This window comes from Nematostella vectensis, chromosome 2, assembly GCF_932526225.1.
Source record: "Nematostella vectensis chromosome 2, jaNemVect1.1, whole genome shotgun sequence".
NCBI classification, from domain to species: Eukaryota; Metazoa; Cnidaria; class Anthozoa; order Actiniaria; family Edwardsiidae; genus Nematostella; species Nematostella vectensis.
Genome location: NC_064035.1, coordinates 14450120 through 14477414, shown reverse-complemented (window position 1 = coordinate 14477414; position 27295 = coordinate 14450120). Strand labels below are relative to the sequence as shown.

Here is a 27295-nt window from a genome sequence, read left to right as displayed (position 1 = left end):
AGCCGAACGCCTGCCCCGTACCCAGGCGCTTACTAGCGTGACCGGACTAAGCGTGCAGGGGTGCTTGGGTAGAGTTGATCCTTCCCTTGGTCCTTTGCGCCAGCGCTAAACTTTCCCATGGCTCATTGCGCCCACTCTAGGCGCCCACTAGTATATTTTCAACTTGTTTTAACTGCGACTCTGGCTCGCCGTTGAAGATGGGGGTACAGGGATTATATACCTCTCTAGCGTGCAGCTTGCCATCCTTCTCCATGCTATAGCTACTGTCGTGACAACAATAAATTTAAATAAATTATTTTATTGTATATCATTCGTTTTATATTGTGTAGTTCCAGAAAATATCCATCCCCCCCATGGAGGGGATTGGAAATTTCGGGGGGTGGGGGGTTCAAACGGCCAGGAATTTCCAGAAGGGAGGGGGTAAAATGCCCTTTTTTCTTAACATTTACTGTTTTCATTTTTTACCAGAGGGGGGAGGGTATGGATATTTTCTGGAACTACAAATTATTCAATGTTGTTCTATCTTATATACAATTTACATGTGATTTGGTTGATTAGGTTTGCATATATCTCGCGTAAAAAATTCCACCACTATTCATTTTAGCATTGCGATTGCCATTGAATAGAAAAGTCTTCCAAACTGTGCTTGGTAAGTTTTGATTTGCGACCCATCGGGCTTATCTGAATGTTGTATGGAGGATAATCATTTTAATCAACTAAAAATCACTTAATATTCAAAACTTGAAAACCGTTTCTCCATTTTTTTCTACTGGGTATACCCTTCCGACTTTATCAGTACACATGGAGCCTACAAGATCTGTAGAATACTGGCGCTCTTTCATAAATTGTCAGCTGTAAAGCAGCTCCAACACCTCTTTGGCAGCTCTTCGACCGGCATTTACAGCTCCACTGATGTATCCTTTCCACACCGGTGACGTCTCAGTACCCGCCCAATACACCCTGTAGAAGGTAATAAATATCTCAATACCCACCCAGTACACCCTGAGAAGGTAATACATATCTCACACCCACCCAGTACACTCTGAGAAGGTAATAAATATCTCATACCCACCCAGTACACCCAGAGAAGGTAATAAATATCTCATACCCACTCAGTACACATATCTCATACCCACCCAGTACACCCTGAGAAGGTAATAAATATCCCATACCCACTCAGTACACCCTGAGATGATAATAATATCTCATACCCTCCCAGTACACCCTGAGAAGATAATACATATCTCATAACAACCCAGTACACCCTGAGAAGGTAATACATATCTCACACCCACCCAGTACACTCTGAGAAGGTAATAAATGTCTCATACCCTCCCAGTACACCCTGAGAAGGTAATAAATATCTCAATACCCACCCAGTACACCCTGAGAAGATAATACATATATCATAACAACCCAGTACACCCTGAGAAGGTAATACACATCTCACACCCACCCAGTACACTCTGAGAAGGTAATAAAAATCTCATACCCACCCAGTACACCCTGAGAAGGTAATAAAAATCTCATACCCACTCAGTACACCCTGAGAAGGTAATAAATATCTCGGTACCCACCCAGTACACCCTGAGAAGGTAATAAATATATCGGTACCCCTCAGTACACCCTGAGAAGGTAATACATATCTCAGTACCCACCCAGTTCACCCTGAGAAGGTAATACATATCTCAGTACCCACCCAGTACACCCTGAGAAGGTAATAAATATGTCATAACCACCCAGTACACCTCGGTACCCACCTAGGTCAATCTCAGACTAAAGGTAATCTATACCTTGGTAACATACTTTACACTATACACTTACAGGGTGCAATTGGCTATACTTATTTCAGAAATACCCATTACACTTTGACAAGAAACTCAGAAAAAGCCTAGTGGTTGTCATTACAAAACAGTATTGCACAAAAGCTCTGAATGTGTTTTGAAGGAATACGCACCTCTCAAAAGGCTGCCTCATGCAATCTCCATAGTTAGTAATAGCCCCAGGTCCCATCACATCCACAGGGCACCCGCCATTCCACTCCACGCTTGACCAGTCCTGTGAGAACAAAAGGACCATATAATTGGGTAAGTCCGGTTTTCTGCTGGTTGTTTATTGGGCTCCGCCATGCCCCATGTGTCTTTGTTTAATTTATATTACAAAGGTTACACTTCAAATGTGCTTTGCTCTTTAAATAATATAGGATAACTTAGGATGTCTTTTCCGAACAGAACACAAACATAGACACACAAACACAAGGCTACGTGAACATGCATGTGTATGTGCTGCACACGTGGTGCAAACGCGTGGGCACAATACAAACTCCTGCACACACATTTTGTTTGATGAGTCGTCCTTACCCTAACTACAAAGTCAAGAGGTTCTAACGCTTTTGTCCCTATGTATTTCGACAAGCAGTTGATAATTATGTCTTTCTTTTCTTCTTCCTGTAAAAGGAAAAGCAGAACGTTGTTAACAACCATGTTTCATTACACATAACTAGTAATATTTTATAAGCCATCAGTCTGAATCTGTCTGTCTGACCTTCTGTCCATCCATCCGTTTCTTTTGTACTGACCGTTTTGTTGGTAAAGCGTGTGGCGGCGTATGACGTGACGAAACCCACTATAGCAGGACTACCGCTACTGCTGGCGCCATCAATAGCGAAGCCTACAGGCTGTCTCTCACAGCAGTGACTATCTGATGAGTGGCAAATCTCGCCTGATAGCCCCTCCTCCCGCCAGAACGCAGTTGAGTACGTAGCGATGAACTTTGTCAGATTTGATGGACACATGCTGTCAAGGATTCGGCGTTGCATGTACGGCAAAGGTGGGGAAAATTCAATCTTATCTAGAGGAGAAAGCAGAGAATTAATTTGAACCTTATGAGTGGAAATATGGGAAACATCATTGGCTATTCCATGCAGAGCATTGTAAGCGTAGGGAATTTGCCGTTTTACGCTCCACCCCATGAAATTATGCAAGATCCTTAGACACAAGCCAAGAAATGTTGCTGCGTGAGGAATTATAATAAGAGTATGTTTTGGAATTACTTCATAAAAAATACCAAACTTGAACTTGATACAAACAGTTTTGCTTGCATTGAAAGTTAATGGTGCGGGATAAAACGGGGAACAACAAATGACGTCACTAAGCGCAACAATGTTCTGCACCAATATACCTTTTTCCCAAAATTTTTGATATCTATTTACTGGGTGTCTCTTCAACTTTTGCGATTAACTTCGTGTACTGCTTTGGTATCTCAGCAAAAAAAAAACATTGAAAAGAATATTTGGATTTTCTATAGTTATTTTAAAATTGATCCAAACTTTCTTGGCAACGCAAAGGTAGAAAGAATCGATAGGATGTCGTTTTCTGTTGAAGAAACAACTAATTTTGAAAGGCTATATGGACTTAAATAGTTATTTCAGGTTTATAGGCGTTCACCAGGTATTTGTGTAGCGGTGCAAGTGAGTATGGTTCATGTATTGACAGTAAGCACATCTGTAAGACTGGTCAGTATCAGACCTAACCCTAATCCTTCACCCGATATTAGTAATTGCACTAATTGTGGCTCTTACTTGCTTGCGTAGGGGGGATGGCGATTATCGCTGCCTTGGCTGTGTAAGTTGTGCCGTTTCGAGTCTGGATATGGATCTTGTCTTCGTCCTGCGAACCGATTAATTTAATAAGAATAATAACTATAGATTCACTTGCCATAAATAAAAGATCGGTCCATTTTTAGCTTGCATATATCCGGTTCTGGGAACAAACTGATAGGGAGCATGATGGGGTAGCAAGAGGAGCAGCTGGGTGCTAGTCTAAATGCCAGAGTATATATATATAAGATGAGGCTGCAATTCTGGAAAAGTTATCCCGCATTCCCTTTATTTTCCACACCATATTAAAATATTGGTTATGCAATATGACTTGAAGATGGCAAGAACACAAATAATGGTAGTACCCTCTATTTTTTGTCGTTTTTGTTATGGGGCCTTCTTCAAACATTAAATGTGGAGCAATGACCTTGGCACCATTTAGTTGTTGCATTGGTTTTTATTTTTATGATTATAATGATTATGATGATGGTGGTCAGTGTGATAGTGAGATGATGATGGTATGGGTAAAGACAATGATGGTAAGCATTTGTAGCTTATTTGATTTTCAGTGCCTTTACCAGTGGTAGATTTTACAGGCTTCCAGATGTGATAAGGGAAGGGTCATTATTTAATGGGGGGACGCTGCTATGTTTGGGGAAGGGGCTGTGCTTTTTTTAGCATCGATTTGGGGGAGGGCCTCAAATTTTGATACAGGGTTTAGGGGAGGGCCTTATTTTTTTAACAAGTATTCTGATCAATTTCTGAGCCTCCTAAAAGTCTGGAATGTCTTTTTTTTATGGGGAAAACCCCAGACCCCCTACAAAATAGAATGAATGTGACACACCATTTGCTTTCAATTTCATGATTTTGTGTTTCGCTGGCGTTAAAAACCATTATCTCCTAAAGTGTAGCTCTACTTTTTTTCTCTTTTGCAGTTTTGGTTTTATTAAATTGCATCGCACGGAATTTGTGAATTTTCATTCATGTCAAAGTCCCCCCCCCTCCTCTACTTTTCAGATTGGTGGTATGAAAAGATATGCTTTACATTTTGTTCACCAGAATATGGCCTGAATATCGCTGTTTCAAATTGTTATGTGTAAGGGGGGGGGGTGACTTAGGCATTCCCATGAAGGGGTGGTGCACCACCAAGGCAGGGGAAGTGTTGTTCGAGCCCATTTTTCAGGGGTGTAAATACTATGGTGTAAGTACTATAGTAGGGGGTCTGGGGACATGTTCCCCCATCAATATTTTCATTTTCAAATACATGAAATGCTCATTTTTGTTAAAACCTAAATGGAAAATAGCATCATTAGCTTTTCCCCAGCTGAAATCTTATTTACACATATTTTTCTTCTTGGCAAAGTGCCAAATCCTCTTAATTGTTTTTACTGCCCATTTGTGGGTTTATTTCACTTGTGGGTGTTTATTAGCCTGTTTACAGACCTCCGTAAGAAAGGAATTACGGAGGTTTGTATACAGGCTAGGTGTTTATTACATTTGTGGGCCCTGCACTCATACGGTTATGTAATTTTGTGGTGCTTCTGGAAGAATGTGCCATATGTAGAGCATCTCACAACTAAAGTATAATTTCAATAAACTAACCAATGCACTTTTTTTGTACTAGGGAGGGCCTAAATTTTTGGTCGCCTTTTTGGGGGAGGTTCAATATTTTTGTGCATTAGATTGGGTAAGGGTCGGGATTTTTGAAAAAAAAAATTGACCTGAGCAGCCCCCCCCCCCGATAAATAATGACCTTTCCCTAATACAGTTCTGATTCTGTTGCAGTAATAGTGTTGTTGATAATTATGATGGTGAAGATGATGATGATGCTGTTTGGTACCTTTGCATGTGGTTAGTTTTACCAGCTCATTTATATTGAGATGGTGGTGATGACTCAGTTCTGATGCTGTTAGAATGATGTTGGTGATGGTAAAGGTGATGGTGTCAATAAGCATGATTATGACTTATTTGCTGTTTAGTTTCTCCTTACCTGCTTTATCATTGTTACTGGTTGGTTCAACCTAACTTTATCCATTCCAACCTTTTCAGCTAATATCACAGGAATTTGGAATGCACCTCCCTAGAAAAAATATAAATTTCAATTTCAATTATTTATCATGGGATAGAAGTACATTGGCTTACAAGGGAAAGAACCCTTGATGCGGCCAGGGATCCATAGATATGAAATGAAACCAAATAAAACCCAGGAAGCATGGAAGACGAGACATAACAGGGGGCGAGGGATAAGGGAGAGATCAAAATCTCATATCAAAAAAAAAAAACTCAGGATAAATGAACTTGAGCACCCTAAAACACCTGATATATTTTACATATATTTTTTCACATATATTTTTACTTTTCTCCCCACCGCTTCACATTTACTTCAAGCCCTCATTCTGACATAGGGTAATGTTGATCCCAAACATGATGCACGCATTCAAATACATACATACTTTGATTTTAAACTCCTGTGCACTTCCTTTCATGCCAGATTCAATAAGCACTCTCCATCCTCCAGAGCTATTGACGTAATGTAGAAAATACAGCAAAGAAAGCTGGGAACAAGTTGCGCCAAAAACCACTCCAACTGCTACCTCCATCATCTCCCTGCATGCTGAAAAGACCAATCCAAATATTGTTTTTTTTTTCAGCCAAAAAATATCTGGGTAGAAAAAACAGTGTGAGCAATGGGTTTAATAGGTGAACTCTAACCCCCCCCCCCACACACACACACACACACACACCCACTCAAAATCCTGGCTACAGCACAGAAATAAAATTGAAATCAAAATTAATAATGATGAGCACACTGAAAGTAACGGCAAACCTGTTACCTTTAGTCCAGCCATTCTTCCTAACCCAAGATTCGACAGTTTCACCATCCCACTCCTCAGCATATTGGCATAGGTGTGGATCCTCTAGTGGGACTTCCTTACACATCTTTTCAAACTAGTCATACAAAGCATGCTATCAGCTTAACTCATCCAAGGGAGGAATGGAATTACAAGATCCATAGCCATAGCAGGCCTCGGATGATTGGGAGGGGGGGGGGGGGGCAAGATACAGAAACATTTAGAAAACACGCCTCTTCTGGTTATTTCCTTATAATTCTTTAAAAAAATGCTAAGAACCTGAGATCAAAGAAATGATACTCAATCTAAAGTTAGGGAAATGGGACAGTTTTGACTGTGCAAACCCATCAATCTACCCCCACCCACCAACCCCACCAAATACTGGCTGTGCAACTGGTTCACAAGAGCTTTAACTTGCAGATTGACAGTTTAAAGAGGATTTGAACAGTGCATTTGGAGTGTGCAGGATTTGAACAATGCATTACTAACTGTGTATGACATTACGAGCCTTTTTGATCAAGCTTATGAGCACATTATACCAAGGACATTAAAAAATATATATTTTTTAATTGATGTATGAGCAACCTACCTTTTTACTAAGGCGGTGTATATCGAGCAAGGAGAAGTAAGAGATTGATGGATAAGCACCAGAGTACCTCTTGATTCCTCCTGAACTCAGATGAACCAGTTTATCACCCTCATACCACTGGTCAAACTTCTCAAGGCCAAGTTCAGTCATCAGGTCTAAAATATCAAGCTGTGTTCTGTCATTGGACAGAAAGAGGAATCAATATCTTCTAACTAGGTTTATAAATGGTATCTATCAGTGAGAATCTAGGTTTAAAAATAATTGAAAATAGTGCCTGTGTCTTAGGTACATCTCTGTCAGATCATAATTTTAATATATATACGTAGCAGGCCTAGAAATACTAGGGGGCATGATACAGAAACATTTAGAAAATATTGGGGCACAGCCATGCCCTTCCTAGTTATATAATTATGTTTGAAAATATTGGGGGGGGGGGCATGCCCCAAGTGCCCCACCTCATGCTACGGCCCTGATATAACCAGGGACAGTCCTTGGCCATTTTCTAAATTGAGCCCAGAATTTAGCTAATTTTGCAAATATATTGTTATTTAGGGGTATTTCAGTTAAATTTTACTCGCCTTTAAATAGATTGTCCTAAAATCTAGTTAAGTCATGTAATTGGCTTAAAGCTGAGGCATCCCTTATAATATGAGAAATGTATTGTGTTCTATGTACCGTCCAATCCACTGACCACCAAGGTCCCAGTTATCTGTCCCAGTAGCAGTTTTGAGCTCCTTTGTGTCAAGTCTACCTCCTACCCTGCCTAAAACAAGCAAAAGTCAGTAACTGACAAGGGGTTGGTTGCTATTTTTTGCCTTTAAGTAGAACAGAATAGACCCAGGCTGGTAGCACACAGAAACTAGCCTGGAGACATTTTTGGAGAAAAATTGGTTGAAAACAGCATTAGTTATCTGAGATTTAGTTGATATGAGCCGGTGGGGAAGAGGGGGGATGGGAGGACTCTCATATAAACAGACTGGGGGGACATGACAGAAAACCCTAGAAAATGCGCAATTTTATATAGAGAAAGAAGACACAATTTCTAAAAATGGCCATCTGTTCTTTGTATTTTGAACTTCAAAACACAAATAACGTGAGACCAAAATGCACATACCAAGGTTTTTGCTTTTTAAGATATTTTTTCTTCAGTCATCCTTGCGCAAATTTCAATGACACTTTACAAAAAGTTGCATAAATTAAAGAAAAGTTTCATTTGATATTTTGTTTGCTATTACTCACTAAGTAATTGGAGAAATTTCCTGCCTTATAATATGTGAAATTGGCTTATTTGAAGGGTCATATCACGTTTTTTCTGTCACGTTGACTGGGGGTGATTGCCAGCAAAATATATTTTGACCCTAAAGGGCTTTAGGTGGTCAACAGCAATTCTTACCCCTAAATATAGCACATTGAATATGGTCAAAGAAACTTCAAACATGAAGACATACCACTGCAGTAAACACATTTTCAGTTTTCGTGACATTCATATTGTGATGACTTTTGGGTCTGGTTATATTAGGCCTAGATTAAATGGCGTGCCAAAGTCGCACCATTCTGGTTCGGTAGAGGTTCGATCATAGAGCGGCTCTACAATAAACGTCAACCATTTGGTTTGTTATCTCCATGGGTATGGCAAGTAACAATATAGTCATTAGGCACAAAATACATGGTGCTTTTTCTTATTACGCTAAAATGGAGGACAAAACATGAAGACTAGAAAAGCCTTCTTGGTCAGAGCAATATGGTCTAAAAGGAATAAATTTATTACATGACGTAATAGATTGGATAAAGAAAAGGCGACGACTCCTGCCACATCTTCTGGTTTTTTTTTAATTACAAAACGGCATTTCGCATGAAGTGCACGTATTTTGTGTCCCCGAAACAAGAGATGCACATCTGTACCCGACCCGTCGAGTTCTCAGGTAGTGGTTTCCAAAACTCTGCCATTTTCACCATTGCCTGAAAAGTGCAAGGCAAGGGAGCTACATACGGGCTTTCAGGCTACATACAGGGTCTCAGGGGAGTTTGTCAATTTGGCGCATGCGCGAAGAACCGGAGGAGGCAATAATACTCTGCGCGGGTAGCTCCTTTTTTTATTCTTGTTCAACCAAAACGATTTGCATTGATTATAAACTAATCTGCATAATGTAATCGTTATGACTGGTGCGACCTTGGAGCACCATTTAATCCCTCGCCGTACCAAAGTCGCATTATCCGACTAGCCCATTCGCGCCAAAAAGTTGGTGCGACCTCCTCATTAATTCAATTTCGTGCGCAATAAACGGCGTGCTAACGTCGCATTATCTGCCGAACTTTTCTAGAGCGGCATGATAACGCGACCCTGGCACGCCGTTTAATCTAGGCCTTAGAAATAAAGATGGCACCTTTTTGAGTAAAAATATTGAATAGTCACTTTTTTTGAAGAAAGATATTTGCAATCAAATGTCTTCAATAATGTATCAGACTTCATTCGTAGATTGTTATTTTGAAGTTTCCTTGTGAATAAACCGTTGTATTATCAATGATAAACAGTAACAAAGGAGTGGTTGATCGACATTCTTTAAAAAATATTTGTTACTGGAACACATTTAAAGTATTTCCCTTTTTCCACATAAGTAGCTTAATTATTGGAAAATTAACGGTTGTTAATTAGATGACAGATAAATAGATCGCAGTGGCACTGAATAAGATACAAAATACAAAGGAAATACCAACCTTTAGCCTCTAACACAACCACTTTACAATCCTTTTGAGCCTTGAGGATTTCGTAAGCAGAGCAAAGTCCCGAAGTTCCAGCACCCACGACCACAACATCAACAACCACGTCTTCATCGCCACTACTAGCGGTTGCCATTTTACGGTCGATAGATCTCGAACAACTCTCAAGACAACTATCAATGTTTATATATTCTACACGCTTTCTTTTGATACAGATCACTGATTAGATTGGAAAGAGTCTAGAAACAGTGCTGGGAAACTATTCTCGCCCCTGCCTGGTGCCCCTACCGAATTAAAAATCACATGACGGAACAAAGTTCTGTGTGTTTTAGAAATGAGCAGTCGAGCAAAATCCCCCCCCCCCCACCCCCTCCGGGAAGAGAACTAAAAGATGCTTGCGCGACTTCCGGTTTTCTGGGGATATCAAGGGGAGGAACTAGCAGCGCTGTAGAGTGTTGCTAAATTTTAAACCACGAAAGTCCCTTTATTTTCGCTGAAATGTGCCATGTTTTGCGACGCACTTACCGCGTTTACTTAGAAAACTCGGTCAAGTTAGGTTGCGTAATCTGAACTTCTAGCCCGTTAAGGGATCTTGTAAAAGTTAGAAAAAAAAAATGGCGAGAAAAATATGGATACCCGCGCCACGCACTCTCCTATCTAATTTTTTGGGGAGAATTACCATTCATACATAGACAAAACTCGACACCATATAATATGATACACTTTTTCATTAGAATATCTGTGTTTTAGAACGCATCACAACATTAAAACAATATTTTGCTTCAAAGCCTCGGCATGTTTTTAGTATGTTCTTAGAATTCGGTGAAATCCCAGGCTGGACCTACAAATAAAAAAGGTTCTCATGAAAAAGGAGTGTATTTGCAACATTTATTCTCATATCTTGGTACTATATAATGGATCATCTTTATTGCTACTACCACTACCACTACCACTATTATAAAAATTAAATTAAAAAAAATATATTATTACCGCCACCGCCGCCGCCGCCGCCACCGCCACCGTCATCATCATCATCATCATCATCATCATCATCATCATCATCATTATTATTATTATTATTATTATTATTATTATTATTATTATTATTATTATTATTATTATTATTATTATTATTATTATTAATTATTATTATTTGATTTTCAAATTTTCTTTTTATATTCAGAGTTCGGCCCTTGACAGGACCCTCTCCCCACCCTTCGGCGAAGTTTTCTCGGATTTTTGGGTTCTTTTAGCTTTACAAGATCCCTATCCGACGAATAAGAAATACAGTATACATTTATCTTTTTTTCTATATATATTTTATATTTTAGGAACAAGTCTCCCCTAGGGTGGGAGAGGGGCTGCTCTAGCATACATGCCAACATTCACAAAGTTAAGAAAACGATGATTTTGACATTTTTTGGGGAAGGGGAGGGGGACTAGGCGCGTTCGCTCGGCCGCGCGCTCGCCTTTTCTTTTTGCGCCCCCTTTTCCCCCGTCCCTCTTCCTCTGGCCGCTAATACGCAGGCTATTTGGGGCTCGTCACGCTAGGCGGCGCTTGGAAGGTAGAAGTAGACCATTGAGCCCTCCGCTTGACCTGACTTGAATATCATATTTCTAGCGCCTCTTTGCGAGAAGCCGTTAGCTAGTTAGTTCATGCTAACCTATTAAGGAATGCGACCAGTTTCTTTGCTGTTGAATTTAGCTTGTGTTTTGATCCTTGTTGATGTTTGTGGATGTTTTGAGCGCTGCGCGAAGATTGATGATTGCACTTGCAGAACAGAGAAAGGAGATATCAACCTTAGGAGAGTTTCAAGGTTCGTGAATCACTGTATACAAATTGATAACAAGACCCTTCGTTTTTTTTTATTTGATAAAAATGCTGTAATATTCACAATGGTGACTATAAAAATGTGACACCTTTGAAAATAAACATCGAAATTTGCGATTCTACTCGATACTAATTGAATTCTACTGACAATCCGAAAATAAAAACGCGGCCAAAAGCTTCCCTTTTAGGGCATTTTGAGGCACTAGATATTGGCTGCACTAATGGTTTCGTGAAAATATACGCAAATGTATTCAAATGTAATGATGTAGTATAAGCGTGAGGGGGGGGGGGGGGGGGCAGTGGTGGCGTAGTCATAGGTATATGGGAAAGGGATAAGAAATGACCCACTTTTTGATGGCAAGGGGGGCTCATCCAAATCCTGTGCACCCCCTAGAACGTGCATGTATTAAATCACATTATGTTTTAACAGGCTTAGTGCAGTTGGTTCAATCCCGACCCTACAGTACACATGGAGTCCTTGTGTACCATGGACTCTGAATCAAACCATGGAAAACAACCAGTGTGTAAACGTATCTGTAAGAACATTTTAAATTAATTGTTGGGCCTCTATTTTGCAGCACTGCTGCAACATGACAGTGGCGATGGCAGGGGGAGGGTAGCATTTGTAAAGAGGAGGCAGAATAGGGGGACGCTGCCCCCCACCCCACCCAAACACACACACTTTTCCACTTTTCAGATTGGTGGTATGAAAGTAAATAATACTATGAGGGGAAAAAATTCATTACACTATTTTCTATAAAAGTAATAACAAGCTTTAACATTTGAAAGCTCGAAATGTTAAATACTGCCTGGGAAAAAATGCCCCCATACCTTGCATACAAGTTATCTTTAGTCCGTAAATTTCACCTTTGAATTATGGGTCCGTTTAACTACCTCTCATAGCAAGCCAGTCTCTAAAGGATATTTTTTATGTCTACTATGGAGATGTGCCGAGTGGATAGGAGTCCATTTGGAATGCTGGAGATGAATATCGGTGAGCACCAAACCATGCAGTGTTCAGTTGACAGAACCACCGGTCTCTGCCTCATCCAGTATGGAGTAAGAAATAATCCCAGGTCAGTGCAGGATACACAGGGTGCACAGGAGGTGAAGGGCCTGGAATTGTAATGAGGGCCTCTGAAAGCATGCCTTGATAAATAAATGTAGTGAATTTGATATCTGTTGTAGTAAAGTTTTAATTTTGACACTGAAAGCTTCAAAAGTCACAACATTTTTATGGAAAAATATATGACCCTAGATCCCCTTAAGTGCACAACAGGAGGGGGTTACCAAAATTCAGCCAAATCAGACTCATATGAATATTTGATCCTACTCTATTTGATTCACTCCAACATTCTACTGCAGTGTAGTGATGGTACAAAATCATACATTGATGCTGTAACTACCAGTTATGACCAAAACATATTTGTGAGTTTGTAGACTGATTTATTAATCACCTCTTATTTTATTTCACAAAGAAAAACGTATTCCTTTTAATATTTGCAGCACACCATCCTATACTACAAATGTGCTTGTCCTGGGAAATGTCCACTGAAAAGCAACGGACTAAGAGTTTGGCTTATCATAGTAATTGTGTGAGTCCTAAACTAATTCATATGGGGCAAGGGCGGTAGGAAAGGATTAAGAGTTTTTATCACAGTGATTGTTTGAGTCCTAAACTAATTCATAAGGGGCAAGGGCAGTAGGAACAGGGGTAGGGTCAGGCATGTTTCGGCTAATGCGTGGGGGACTGCGCCACGGGGTAGTAGCTTAGATTATAGGGGAATTTGTGGTTCATTATCAGAATTTAGCCTAACAATCGCTGTTCCTACCACCCTTGATAATTGGAGTGCGGATCCAGGGATGGGGTCTCAAAGGGTTTTGTTGTGTGAATTGTAATTGGAGGGCAGATCCAGGGGGGGGACTTCTGGAAGATTTTTTGTGTTCTCCTTTCCCCCATTTTATAGAGTCTGGACCCACCAGTGTTTATTGTGTATTTCCAGGGTGGCAGGTTTTATTGCTTTATACTTCATTTGTGGAATAGCATTCAACAAATTTGTAAGAGGAAAACAAGGAAAGAAGGTTTTCCCTCATTGGTCATTTTGGGTTTGGTTGGTCAACCAAACCAAGGTAACTATTAATAACATGAACATGAATACATGATAGATGAAAAAATATAGATTAAGGAGACCTGTTAAAATGAAAAGAGGAATCCCCCTATTTGTAGCCAACATACACAGGGAGGAATCAAAGTGGAAATCATGTGGATAGGGACAACCAATCTTCCCTCAACAAATTCTGGGTACTGCCCTGCATAAAGGTCAGGGGAATGTATCAGGCACATGGCTACAGGGTGTGCACAAAATATCTATACCTGTACCACTCTTTTTCCAGCATGACCAGGCTGTGTACACCCATGAAAACAAATACTGAAATTATCTACTGAACTTTATAAACATTATTAAAAATATTCATCAAAACTTTTCATTTTAGAATTGCTGCACCCATCTGTTCTGCTGCTGCTTAGCAAAAGGTCATGACTATGAGAGGATTTAATCTTGGAAATAGAGTATTTCAATACTGTACACCATAGGAGATTAAAAATTAAAACTGAAGACATGTATGTCAACTCCATTTCTCAAACATTACTTCTAATCATCTTTGAGTAATACTTTTAGGGAGGGAGCTTCAGCCTTGGTCTTTATGGGTACTGTATTTACTTCATCATACCCTATCAAATATTATTCAGAAATCAAGATCAATCCAAATCCTCTGGTATTGCTGAATAAACACTACAAAACCTAAGACTTTATTAGGAAAATAAGTCACAATTTTCACAAATTATGTTAACAAAAAGTGACAAGTGTTTTATGTATTGAATTCTGTTTGTGACTTGTGTTTCTCTCAACATTTTCCACCGTATGCAAAGATAGTATTATTTGTGGCTATCTCAGTGTCTTTTGAGTCTGTTAAAACTCAGCTGCACATGAGACAAGGGATGGAGCTAGAACACCTCTTTCCTTAAGAGTGTGTCATCAAGGCCCGTTTTTCAGTATGTGACGTAAAAAATGCATCAACCATACAAAGATAATACAATACATTTCTCTCAAACAGTATGTATTTCTGTAGCCATAAACTCACCTTTACTGTACAATACAAAAATCATTATAAAATCTAGCATATGGCATAAAAGGATAGAAAATAGATGCACTTACATTGGCTAATTTCTATCTTATACTATAACACCTTTATTTCTACATGGTAGATACCCAAGATATTGGTTTTGAAAAAGTAACAAAATTTTGTCAGACAATACAGTTCATCATTGCCATTTAAAGTTTTCCGTAACTTTTGAACAATGAATCAACTGTAGAATGGTATAGATTAGGTAAAAATGTACTGTCCAAATGTTCAATTCATATCCTATATACATAGTGTGCATACTCTTAAAAAAGGTATCATTTGCAGCCAAAGTTTTAGAGAATTGGGATTTAATAAAATACCCAAGTGCTGTCTTATGAAAAAGTATATAAACCACAATGCAATGTGTAATTCACTAGATATAAAAATATTATAATTAGGAAATGGGATGCAAAGAAAAAAAACACTCTACACTGCACAGCAGTGACAAGAGCTGTCTTAAATTTAGAAAAAGAATTCCAGGTGTTACACTTCTCCCCAATTTTGAAAAATATTTCAATTCTTTCAACCTCCCATATAATCCCCAATTTGTCAGAAGCTCATTAAAAATATATAATCATATGGCAAAGGCAAAAACTGAGGATGCAGCGACCAGCATTACCAGTACCATAGGCAGACCCAGGGGGTGGGGCCATATCCCCCCTATTCTCAGAAATTTTACTGAAAAATATGAAGAAAAATAAGGATTCACAGAAGAACTACAAACCTTGCCCCCTTAAAATCTTTTCTTTGGCCCATTCTTATTGACACTCCTGAATCTGCCTCTTAATACATTGCTTGACTTAATAATCAAGTAAGCCCCCAAGAATGCCTTATAAAAACTCCTTGTCTCTGAATTGCATAATTTGTACAGTGATATATAAGTATAAAAATATAAGCCAGATATTTATCTATCTAGCAGAGTATTTCTCTGTAAGAAGTTTAGGAGTGACTAGCTAAGGTGAGACCTGTATGGATTCATGTTGGTTGATCGTAAATGGGCACAAACATCGTCCACTGCTACTTCATGCATTTCCTCTAGAAATGGAATGAGTTCCAATAACTCACAGTCATTTGGGTCATCGAACCAGGACGTTACAGGGATCTGAAAGATGCACAAGAGCCAAGTCAAAGCCTGCAATGATATAAACTTATTTACCTACATGTCAAGAGCCATGCAAAAGAGCAAAGTCAAAGCATGCAATGATCTAAACTTATTTAGCTACATGACAACAATTTATCAAAAATTGTAAAACAGTGGAAATGGGATGAAAAAAGCATCACTTTTATACATGGGGTATGGATTGTATGGTTTCTTGGCAGAGATTTCTATAGGGACTAAATTTGGCAAATTTCTTACTGTTTTCAAGACAGCTCCCTATTTTGAAGGTTCTCCTTAGACATGTTTCAAAATTAGGAGCTCTTCTCACCTATAATACTGCTATTTGATAATTTCTGCATGACAAACTGCTGCTAAATCACTTAACATGATCTTGTTTTCACTTACAGCATTTTCTGGATGAAAACTGTATGATGCTGGAGAATTATCCAATATAAGGACCTTTTTTAAATCTCTTCCCAACTTGCTTAGGTCCTGCAAATACAAAATCAAGATACCATGTAAGTTGTAGTTAGTTTTTGCAAGGTGTGCAGTCATGGTTTTTTTCTCAAAGCATTTGGTAATTTTGCAGTTGAGATTAAATAAGAAAAGAAGAAACCAAGCAACCTAAGAAGTGGAATGTCTCCCTCACAACTGTTCTGGACTTGCTGTACTACTGTAGACTGTGCTTCAGTCCAAAATAGCTGAAAGGGAGACTAAGTAGGAGGGTAGAGGTAGACAGAGGTCCTACAGAGCCCAAAATTTTCTTCTCGCCCCCCCTCCTCCCCCCCAAAAAAAACATACCCTGACTTAAATTCTATATATTATAGCTTGATGCTAAGATACTTTAAAGGAAAACATCAGACACACAGAGTTATGTCACTGTTATAAGTAAAGGCACAACAGACCCATGTTGCTTTGAAGCTTAGGGGGAAATCTGATTTCGATAGGCAGTAGATAATCCTTACCTTGACATAATTTCCCCTGTGGAAAACACATGATTCTCGAAATAACCTTGCCCTAAATGTGTTATACTTGTCCAGCAAATCAGCAACAGGGTCTGCATACTGGGAATCATAAAAATGATTTTTTTTTTGCAAATATTCATCAAGCAGAGAGCAAATTAAGAGTACAACAGCCATTTTAAACACAATGTCACCTTTGCTAAACTTGCTGTGAAAAGCACACATTCATATATCTGCCCTACTCTCTTTAGAAACTCATCCACATGCGGTCTTTTGAGGACATAAACCTGTAATAGAATAACAAAACTTTTCAGTAGGTAAACTACTATGACATCTGGACTTGACTTTGGATTAACCTTAGTTTTAGATAAGGTTGGTCTAAAAATAGAGCTATTTGATTGGCAAATTTGGAAACCTACTGCTGAGAAACCTGATATTCCAACTTGAACTTTTAGCTGGTTTATAGAGAGAAATAATGAATGGATGCCATATCTAGCTAGAATTTAGGCAATATGAGAACAAAGTCCCCATTCCAGAACATATCTTCTTTTTAGGACCATCAAGGTGGTAAAATTAAATTCATAACTTCAAATTTAGAAAAACAATTAGCCTCCAATGTAACCTCAGATTTGTCACAATAATGCACAAATGTACAATAATGTACACCTCATTCCCTATTTAATTCATGTATAATTTTTATATGGCTTTATTTGTGTAACATAAAACTCTCTGTGAGGTAAAATCAGTTGTAATATCTTAGGTACTTTCCCTTGCAGAAAGGGATAAATCTCTTGTTGCCATAGCTTGTCTTGTGTTGTTGCTATGGAAACTATGTGTTACTACCTTATTATTACTGTAGAAAATGTTTTTCATGAAACATAATATTATGTATCATATTTGTAAGTATTTCTCTGAGTTTAAAATTATTGTTTTCAAATGGCCAGAATGATAATAACATCAACACTGAAAAACAAATATGTTACAGTAATCATCTTAAAAAATAGGATGCCATCTTTCTCCTACCTGATGGACTGTTCCATCAATTTCTACGGGAACTATAAAATCTGCATTACTAACAGGCTGAAAGATAGAAAACAAAGGCAAATGATGAACCAATATCAGAAATGCATGGCAAGACAGCATAAAATATTATCATTTTAGACTGACCCCCAAAGTTGTAATCTCATTATGGCTGCACTTGTAAGCTTTATATTTTCTATTACATGTGTGTTGGGCTTGTGGTACTCCATAGGTTAGGCTACAGGATGGGCATGATTTGTATTTTCAGGACCTTTGATATAAATATTTTTTAGGGTTCTAACAAAAACACAATCAGAAAATTTGAAAAGCATATGCCATCATTTTGGATGCTTTTTTGCTCCTCCAATTACCAAATTTATCTAAATAAATAGCCAACATTTAATGATACACCCTTCAAAACTGTAAAGTGTTATAAAGAAGCTTCTTTCTTTGGTCACTTTTTGTTGAGGGCTAGGAAGAATTTGGTATAGTTTTCATAATATTTTTTCCCTTAAATTAACCTGGATCTCACAATGACAGGAATTGTGACACACCAATTATGCACTTTTTGATAATTTCTCAATTTGTCAAACATCTTGGGGACCTACTATTCCTTATGTGCATACAACCAAAATTGCTATGTTTGTAATAAAGCCACAAGGAAATATCAGATGTAAAACATACCTTAAAAGAGCTATGTACAAGTGTTTCATCCAGGTCTATGACAATGCATTTTTTGTTCAAGTCTTGGTGTTGTATTGTTGGAAGAAGGTGTTTACATTGCTGCAAAAGAGGAATTGTTTATGAAAAATTGACTAAAAAAAAGATTAATGAATGATTGAGATTTTACAGCTATAAACTATAGGAAAAGAGACAAGGGGTAGCCATTAGCTGGTTTAAATAATATATTGGCTTTAGAATTTTCCATGCAAAAGGAATATACATATCTTTTATTTTTAGTGATAAAAACAAAAAAAAGTATCTCGACTTTATATTTCATAATCATTCTTCCAAATATGAATATCGTCTCCCAAATATTACAATGGACCAGCTGCACGAGAGATAACAGGAAATGAACGTTATCTTATACTAAAAAAAGAAACAGCAAAATTAAACAGATACAGCTAAAAAGCATGAGACAACTATCTTACAGCATTTATTAGCAATTATCATTTCTGTACCCTTTGTCAGAATAATCCCAAAACAAACTCAGCTTATAAATAGAGTTATTTATTTACAATCCTTTTGCTACTTTTCTTTTTCTTCTCAATGTCTTTAACAATAGCTTGACAAGACTTACATCGATGGAAATATTAATAAAAGGAACATAGTAAAAAAAAAAAGACATAAAAATAAAAAAACTAACAATCTTACAGATTTTCAAAAATATATAACCAGTGATTCTTTTAGGGTGCATTGCAGACAGAATTCATTATTGGCAAGTGCATTGCAGGCAGAATTCATTATTGGCAAGAATAAAATTATATGTGTTCTACTGGTCTGAACATTCAGGGATTCTCAAAAGGGGCTATGAGGCAGCACCCCAAAAAGACAAAGGGGGCGAAGAAAGGATAAAAAAATTAGGTTCACACCTCAATTTTAAAAGTTTCACTGGTACCCTTTTGTTAATTAATTGTAAACAAAGTCAATAAAGAAGGGTCATCTTGAACACAGAAATAGTCCTCCTACTTGAGGTTCTTTAACTGAAAATAAAGTGCAAAATAATCGTTCAAGTATTCTATTAGCTTATAGTGAATCTCGCTTAGATCTTTAGTACTCGTTTTTAAGAGAAAAGCAGTTACTACAACATAAACTAGTTTTATTAATATCTGAAAGACTATGTACTAAGCACTTAGTTGAAAGTACGTTTTACAGTAATTCATAGTTTTTATTGTTGCAGTCTCCAACTGAAACAAGTTTTAGCAAAGCAACAACAACAAAAAGGAAAGCAAGACATGCATATGACTGAACTTCCACAAGGGTTATAATGAAATAATCAAAAGTAATAACTCAATCCTTTAGTTTTCTGAGTGACTATAATTTTGCGGGAAAGGCGAATGAGGTCGTGAAATTGGTGATAATTCTAACACTAGTTTTAGTGTATGTGAAACTGACATGATTGACTGAAAACAAACACTTCTATTACAGTAGTTACTATAAAAATGAAGCTTTGGCAGTTTTAGAACGTACAATTGATGCTCAGCTATTTTAAGTCGAAATGATCTACGAACAACGCGGCTATCCAATATTTCCGTGATGAATGGATTGGAATATCCGACAACGGTATCGCAAGGATTCGAATTGAGTTAACAATGGCGGGAGGTCGTGCAACAAGTTCCATCGGGACAGATATATCTAGAACTCGATTGGTACAGTAAAGCTGAAGAGGGTTGTGCTTGAGAGAATATCTCACCTTTGCATCATTTTCTTCAGTTGCAGGGATTGTCGTAATAGAATTGTGATTATGGTTCGTCGTGTGCGAAACCGTACAAGGTGCCCCTGCAGCCGACTGGGAACCAAAACAGCAGAAGAACGACGAAAAAATATTGCGATTGCGAGGTTTCTTGGAGATGGTAGACGGCACTAAACAAGAAGAAGAATGTACCTATTAGCGTCTATTATCTACCGGGAAAGTAAACGACAGTAGTTGATTTAGAGTATCCGCTGCTATAACTTAATGTAGTGGCCTTTTACTGATTGTGCTAATAACAATTCATTGGCAGAATTAAACAACCAAAGCGGATGTATATGAACTAGAGGAACCAGCAAACCGCCCCCCTCTTTCAAAAGCTACTTCTCTCTTGAGAAGACAGTAGCGGCCAAATGCAAACACCGGTACTTAGAACTCAATCGAATTCCCAGTCTGGCTTGAAGGAAGCGACATGATGTTCTGCTAAAAATCTGCATTCCACTCATTTGAATCCTTACGTTTCTCGTGACTGTACGAGTTGTTGACTTCTATTCCTTCTTCATCTTTATTCACTTGCGTAATAATGGACGTGCTGTCCATTGAAACCTCCCTTTGATTTCGGCGTAATTTTGATTTTTCCTCTAGCCGTTTGGTCCTTTCCTTGGAACCGGGGGATGTTTTGCCTGAGCTACGTTTTTGGACAAACCGAAAATTATGGGCTGCCATTTTTACATTTGATTGGCACGGAGCTATTTATGCATTGTCTGATTCTGTTATCTGATTGGATGACCACTTTAGGGGTAAAAATGCCGAAATTTCAAACAACCAAGAAAAATGCCTTTATTATCATAAGACAAAAAGATAGGATTTTCTGATATAGTAACATCTTTGCTATATGTATATCATACTCTCCAAGTAAGGCTTTCTGTCAATCGTCCCTCTTCCGCCAGGAGAGAGTCATGCTCGAGGGTCCCGCGCTTCTTTTTCTTCGCGCCGATAGACCTCTGTGTCGTCTGGGGGACGCTAGCTATAAAGAAGAAGGAGAAAGTGTACCAGACATCATACATTCGAGTCAGAAAGCGATGCGACGCTCATTGTCTTTGAATATGAAAACTGGCACAGTTAGAATTGAACTTTGAATAAACGTGGGGTACAATTACAACGACAACAAGACAACCAAATGATAAAAGGCAGTACAATTATTTGCAAGGAATCGAACTAGAAAAAAATATTTTCTATAAGATGATGAAGGAAAATAGGTAGACCTATAGGCCGTCCTCGAATTATTGGGGGGGGGGCACGATACAGAAACATTAAGAAAACAATGGGGGGCATGGGCACTTTATAAATTTTTAAAATATTGTGGGGGGCACAGTGCCCCACCCCATGCATTCCTACTTTGGTCAGATCTTTTCAGCTAGGGTGGAGATTTAAAAGTTATGGGCTTCAGTTAGCTACCACCGCACCAACGAGAGGCTGGACTCCCATAGTGCTTTGCAGAAGTGGTTTGTTGTCGGTCAGATGCAAATATGGCGGCTTGACTTGACCCGTGAACAAAAAAACATAATCGAGTCTCTGATTTTCTTTTCGTTATTTGGCGATGCATCTTTATTTTCAGAAGGTAAGCATGATCCATTATGATCCGAGTGAGTAGTAATGGATGTTCTTCCAGGTAGTTTTTTTAAGCGAATTCAAAAAATATTATTTTCTTAATTAAAAGCGAGGAGAGGAAAGAGAACGCCAATTAAAACGAGGACTCCAAAAAACGTTGGTTAGATTTAAACTATCTTGCTGAATGGTGGTTTATTTTTTAAGGACGTGATTAATAATCTTTATCTTGGATGATATTTACGTTTGAGAGTAGTAATACGTGGTATGCGTAGAAGCCGATACAAGAGCTAAGAGGGAGTCAACAGATAAGCTTAGTGAATAATAGACAAGCTACTTGTTATTTATGGAGTTCTTATTCATGCCTTGAACTGTAGATAGCTCATTTTTTTGTTTCCTTATATGGTTCAACCTAGTTCACTATGTAATGTTTTCATTTCCTTTCTTAGGCCTCTAATAATGGGTTATGACATCGGCAGATTCCAGGGAGAGGTGGATGAAGAGCTGGTGTGTTCAATATGTGGAGGAGTATTGGAAGACCCCCTGCAAGCACCTGTATGTGAGCATGCTTTTTGTGCAGGGTGTATCCATGAGTGGCTCAATCATCAGAATAACTGTCCTATCGACAGACGCACACTTACACCACTACAGCTCAAACAAGTTCCTCGGATTCTCAAAAACCTTCTCTCAAAGCTGGTAATCTCTTGTGATAATGTGACATTTGGGTGTGAAGTTATGGTACGTCTTGATGGCTTGCAGTCACATCTTGCTCAGTGCGATCATAACCCCAAGAGACCTGTCCAGTGTGATAAGGGTTGTGGCCTTGTTGTACCTTTTGATGAGCTACAACAGCACAATTGTGTGCGTGAGCTTAACACGATTATCCAAAGCCAGAACTTGAAGATGGCCGAGCTTCAGGCTCAAATAGATGACCAACGTCAGCAGTTGAATGAACAAAAGCGGGAGATGCAGATGATGAAGGAGATGATAAGAACCATGCGAATGATCAACGTCCCGCAAACTCTGCCTGCTCTTCCTGGCCCCCACACCCACTCACCCCCTTCCATGATAGAACACAACACAGATGAGCTTTTAGAGTGGGTATTGAGTCTACAGCCAGCTAGGGTAACCCGTTGGGGGGGTATGATCTCCACCCCAGATGCTGTGCTTCAAGCTGTGATCCGGCGGGCCTTGGCTGACAGTGGCTGTCCTTCTAACATTCTAAATGAACTAATGGAAAATGCTCATGAACGTAGATGGCCCCCTGGTCTAAGCACTCTTGAGACTCGTCAGCTTAACAGGCGGCGGTATGAACAGTATGTATGCCACCGCATAGCAGGGAAGCAGGCAGTGGTTATCATGAAATGTGAGAATGAACACATGGGTGAGACTATGACTCTAGATCCAGGCATAGTGATGATTTTTGCTCATGGGATAGAGTGAATTCTATTCTATACCTGTGGATCCTGCTATTGTTATTATCACCGATGCTCATTGGATGAGGTGAACCATAACATCTTATACCCATAGAGAAGTAGATCAATCCGCAACTACAAGCTGAATTTGGTGTTTTTCATGATGAAAATGCTACTAGATTTTCTTTTACTTGTTTTTTTTTCCAACATTGGTTTTGGTTTAAAAATAATTGGGAGGAAAATTTCCAAATTTCTAAACAAGTGACACTAAATTCAGCTAATGGCGATGGGCGATACAGCACCAATAAAAAGCTTAATTTGTGACCTATAATAGTAAGGTCAATATACCTAAAAGTAAAATTGATATGACTAATAGCTTACTTAAATTGTTCACATCACTATAATTTCAGGAAAAGCTTGATCCTTAAAGACAAGGTTCCGCCCATCCCCCCCCCCCCCCCCCCCCTTAGGTACGGACGTGCATACACCTTTCGGTGGAGAATTGGCATGGTGGGAGGGGGCGAAACATCCGCGAATCCCGTGTTGAGTCGTTCGTTTGCAGACAATTCAGCGAATCTATAAGCGGCCTGAAAAAAAAAGGTTCCTTTACAGTAGTAGCAGGCGATAGACCCAGGCGGGCGCGGCCATCCTCGTCGATTATGCTGATGTAGCAAATATACTTGTAGTACACCTTTTTATAAGAAACGTCCAGCCTGAGATTTCCCCAAATCTTAAGAACATGCCGAGGCTCAGATAGCAAAAATATATTGCTTTTTAGTCGTGAATGCAGAATCAAATTGTACCAAGAGACCATGGTCTCTTGATTGCACTTATAATAACAACTTTATGCATTAGCTATTGTTCATTTGTGTAATTCTCTTGCTAATATTATAATCTTTATATCCGCTAAAATTTAAGAACATCGTTAAGAGCATATTCTGCTTTAAATACTCCAAAAATAAGAACGGCCCAGCCTCAACTCAAAATTAGACGTTCTTATAAATAAAAGTATATAGCTGTATAGGTCAACGTGGATAAAAATCTCTCAAGTTTGTATACGTATATTTACACTGTTGGTAGCCTAAAGTTCTAAGTCCCTACAATCAGAACAGGGCCGGGTTACTAGAAAGCAGGTTAACGCTAACCCAGAGATAAAATCCCTTTTCATCCAATCAAAAGTCGAGATAGACGTATTTATCCCTGGGTTAGTGATAACCTGCTTTTTAGGAAGCGGCCCCAGATAGATAGCGTATTCTGAAGTTGCTCCAATAGCCATGTCCTCGGAGACTCAGACGAGCGGCTGAAATGCCTCCGGGAGCCGGGAGAATAAGAAACGCGTCGTGGTGACGTGGGGGCCGCCACATGTCTCCCACGACCGTTTAGCCGGTTAGAACATATGTTTTTTCTTAGCCAAGAAAGAATAAGCTGTTTTACTGAACTTGACCTTACAAGCGGGTCCTAAATTTTATATAATTGTCCCGCGCTTTCTCTTGAATAAAAGGCTATGGTTTTATTAGGATACCATGAGAATTGAGTTGCTCCCAAGTATTACTATGCCGGTCACCCACATTTCCAAAGGTTCAAGTAGGCCCGCGAAGCCCCAAAACAAACTTCGTCTGTATAGCATGCGCTTCTGCCCTTTTGCGGAGGTAAGAATGTGTTATTTTTACACGATTAATGCCAGCTCAAAATCCATTATTGGGACAAATTCAGAATCCTGAATATTCCAAAAATTGTGCCTATCTAATTTTCTCAAGAAAAGAAAACAGGGGGGGGGACGACGAATAAGATCGGCTCGATAAATCATTGGAAGTTTCTAGAGCCATGAGCGTAGCTATTACGAGGAGCTCGTCGACGCTCAGCACTGAGCAAGGCTTGTCAGTGACTGCAACATGGGAATAATGTGGGACAGATAAAGACAAGACACAAAATAGCAGGTGGGATTTGAAATCATAATGTGTCAGACATACATGTTAAGTTCATAGAAAATATGAAAATCATGTAACGTAACTAGAGGAAGCTCCGGCGCGTAGCTAGGTGCACTAACTACTCACCCCCACTCAAGGCGAGTAGAATATCCTTCGCGGCTTAGTGTAAACGCGGCTTCTATTGAATACAGTTTAAGGAAGCCTTACAAAACGCCCCCTTCCCTCCAAATTCAGCCTATGGGCCTGTAATTGCAACATGCATGTACTGTTTCAGCGTCCACGACTTGTCCTTGCGGCAAAAGGCTTGGATTACGAATGTGTGAATGTGAATTTGAAGAGTAAACCAGAATGGTTTCAAACGCATCCCGATTGCGAGGGCAAGGTTCCCACTCTGGAAACAATGGACGGAAAACTGATCCCGGAATCAGTTATCATTTGCGGTAATACAATTATTTTTTTACTAGTTGTAAAACTATATTTTCTCAAAGACATTATTGTTCAAACTTACTACTGCTGGTGTGAATTCGATGTGAATTTATCCCGAAATTTTGCTACACGTAGGATCCATTATTGCATATTTTTACTCATCAGAATTTCTTGAGGACTACTACCGAAAGATCCCACTGTACCCCTGCGATCCCTACGCAAAAAGCAGACAAAAACTCCTCGCTCAGAGATTTGACAAGGTAAGTGGGGTAGAAAACTGCTGTAAATAACTCTTCAACCCAAGGGACCCGAAAAGAGATTCGTTTTGATGTTTAAGGTGATGCCGAGCTATTTCCGCCTGTTGAATGGGACGGGAGATGCAGAGGAGAATGTGCAGCAGCTGACAAAACACTTCCAGACCTACGAACAAGAGCTTGACAGCAACACGGTTTTCTTTGGAGGTAGGTGGCGCATTGGGAAATATCAATCAATGGCCGTCGTTTTTCTAAATGGTTTAAAAGAGCCTGGTGCGATTGCGGGGGAGACCTGTGATATTCTAAAACGTTAGGGACTAGGCTCCATTTCCAAGAAGGCTGCCAGCAAAATCGCAGTAAACATTAATTCCTGCAAGTTTACGTGGAAATTCTCGACTAACAAAGCTTTAAAGGGATAAAAAAAAAGCGAAAAAAAATGATTGAAGCGGACTCCCAAATATGGTATGTAATGCCTAATAAGGAAATGACCGAGACTGCTTAGTTCATAATGGAAAGAAAAAAAATGAAAATACTATCCTTCCATCCTTTCGCTCCTCAGGTCAAAGCTTAACGTAATTGTTGGGGGGGGGGGGGGGGTTGGTGTATTTAGATATTTAGAGACCGTTCATTATTTCTAAAGAGGGGTAGGGGAATTGGTCGGAAATAATTCTGTTCCCTTAAGTCTGAGTTTCTCGAGTTCTACTAGCTATGCCATTGCTTTTTCACACCCGCAACCTCTTCGCCCCTTTACAGTGTTCGGTACCGAGTCAGCTTTTGATCAATGATGTTTCAGGAGAAAAGCCGGGAATGTTGGATTACCTTTTATGGCCATTCTTCGGACGCCTTCCGACAGCCGAACACGAGTTTCCGATAAACGCCGAGAATCTACCGAAGCTTTCAGCGTGGTTCAGCGCCATGCGCGAGGATCCGGCGGTCATAAAAGTGTCGATCAGTGACGAGCTCCTCCGCAGATATGCGAGGAACATGGATAAAGAGGAGGCACAGTTGTACGAATGACCTCCCTTCTGAGCAGCTTTCTCTCAAAATATTTTATAATATATAGCTAGGATAAGCCTTTTTTAAAGCCTCAAAAAGCTTATTTTTACAAGGAATATTAGTCAGAGACGGATAGGGAGCGGTGACGGCTAAGAGAGCGGAGACGGATAGGGAGCGGAGACGGCTAAGGGAGCGGAGACAGATAGGGAGCAGGGTTGTGGTTTGCTTACCGTTGAATTAAATCTGCCAAGAACGCCCTTGGTACCACCCTGATGTGTGTGAAAATCAGAGCAAGGGAGACGAAAGCGAAGAGGATAAAAATAAAAGAAACGGTTCCTCCTTCTCCCTTACTTAGTACGCTCGTGTAGTTTTTATTTGCGCACAAGTTCATAGTTTCCGATTTCTC

The 27295-nt window shown here is 39.3% G+C and overlaps 4 protein-coding genes and 1 long non-coding RNA gene across 7 annotated transcripts; 3 read left to right on the top strand and 2 right to left on the bottom strand.

Annotated features, from left to right (window-relative positions):
* Window positions 1–691: 691 nt before the first annotated feature.
* Window positions 692–10090, bottom strand: LOC5521714 (probable flavin-containing monoamine oxidase A). 2 transcript variants are annotated; one of them, XM_032367039.2, is made up of 11 exons: window positions 9755–10088; window positions 7715–7802; window positions 7040–7214; window positions 6433–6547; window positions 6052–6212; window positions 5589–5678; window positions 3581–3668; window positions 2579–2850; window positions 2361–2447; window positions 1958–2058; window positions 692–960 (listed from the first exon to the last, which is right to left on the bottom strand). In XM_032367039.2, exons 1-11 carry the CDS (start codon window positions 9891–9893, stop codon window positions 849–851), a joined length of 1428 nt encoding a protein of 475 aa, XP_032222930.1. In that variant the 5' UTR covers window positions 9894–10088; the 3' UTR covers window positions 692–848. The 2 variants fall into 2 exon arrangements, with proteins under 2 accessions (XP_032222930.1, XP_032222931.1); XM_032367040.2 differs by lacking the exon at window positions 692–960 and adding an exon at window positions 1649–1709 and having other exon boundaries at window positions 9755–10090.
* A 1107-nt stretch (window positions 10091–11197) lies between these two features.
* LOC116604542 lies at window positions 11198–17634 on the top strand. Of its 2 annotated transcripts, XR_004291103.2 has the most exons (7): window positions 11198–11574; window positions 12019–12124; window positions 12534–12664; window positions 13095–13183; window positions 13592–13718; window positions 14082–16388; window positions 16460–17634. It is a non-coding gene; the product is annotated as an uncharacterized LOC116604542 (long non-coding RNA). The 2 variants fall into 2 exon arrangements; XR_004291104.2 differs by lacking the exon at window positions 16460–17634 and having other exon boundaries at window positions 11242–11574; window positions 12019–12108; window positions 14082–14217.
* Window positions 14689–21003, bottom strand: LOC5521713 (carboxy-terminal domain RNA polymerase II polypeptide A small phosphatase 1). Its single transcript, XM_001641440.3, has 8 exons — window positions 20781–21003; window positions 20266–20435; window positions 18537–18635; window positions 17856–17912; window positions 17027–17119; window positions 16836–16934; window positions 16276–16362; window positions 14689–15873 (listed from the first exon to the last, which is right to left on the bottom strand). Exons 1-8 carry the CDS (start codon window positions 20986–20988, stop codon window positions 15721–15723), a joined length of 966 nt encoding a protein of 321 aa, XP_001641490.2. The 5' UTR covers window positions 20989–21003; the 3' UTR covers window positions 14689–15720.
* A 748-nt stretch (window positions 21004–21751) lies between these two features.
* Window positions 21752–23665, top strand: LOC5521804 (E3 ubiquitin-protein ligase NRDP1). Its single transcript, XM_001641536.3, has 2 exons — window positions 21752–21883; window positions 22320–23665. The coding sequence occupies exon 2, from the start codon at window positions 22330–22332 to the stop codon at window positions 23311–23313; it is 984 nt and encodes a 327-aa protein (XP_001641586.1). The 5' UTR covers window positions 21752–21883; window positions 22320–22329; the 3' UTR covers window positions 23314–23665.
* An 823-nt stretch (window positions 23666–24488) lies between these two features.
* Window positions 24489–27162, top strand: LOC5521712 (glutathione S-transferase omega-1). The gene is made up of 5 exons (XM_001641535.3): window positions 24489–24934; window positions 25488–25653; window positions 25805–25899; window positions 25977–26100; window positions 26687–27162. The coding sequence occupies exons 1-5, from the start codon at window positions 24809–24811 to the stop codon at window positions 26908–26910; spliced, it is 735 nt and encodes a 244-aa protein (XP_001641585.2). The 5' UTR covers window positions 24489–24808; the 3' UTR covers window positions 26911–27162.
* The last annotated feature ends 133 nt before the right edge of the window (window positions 27163–27295 follow it).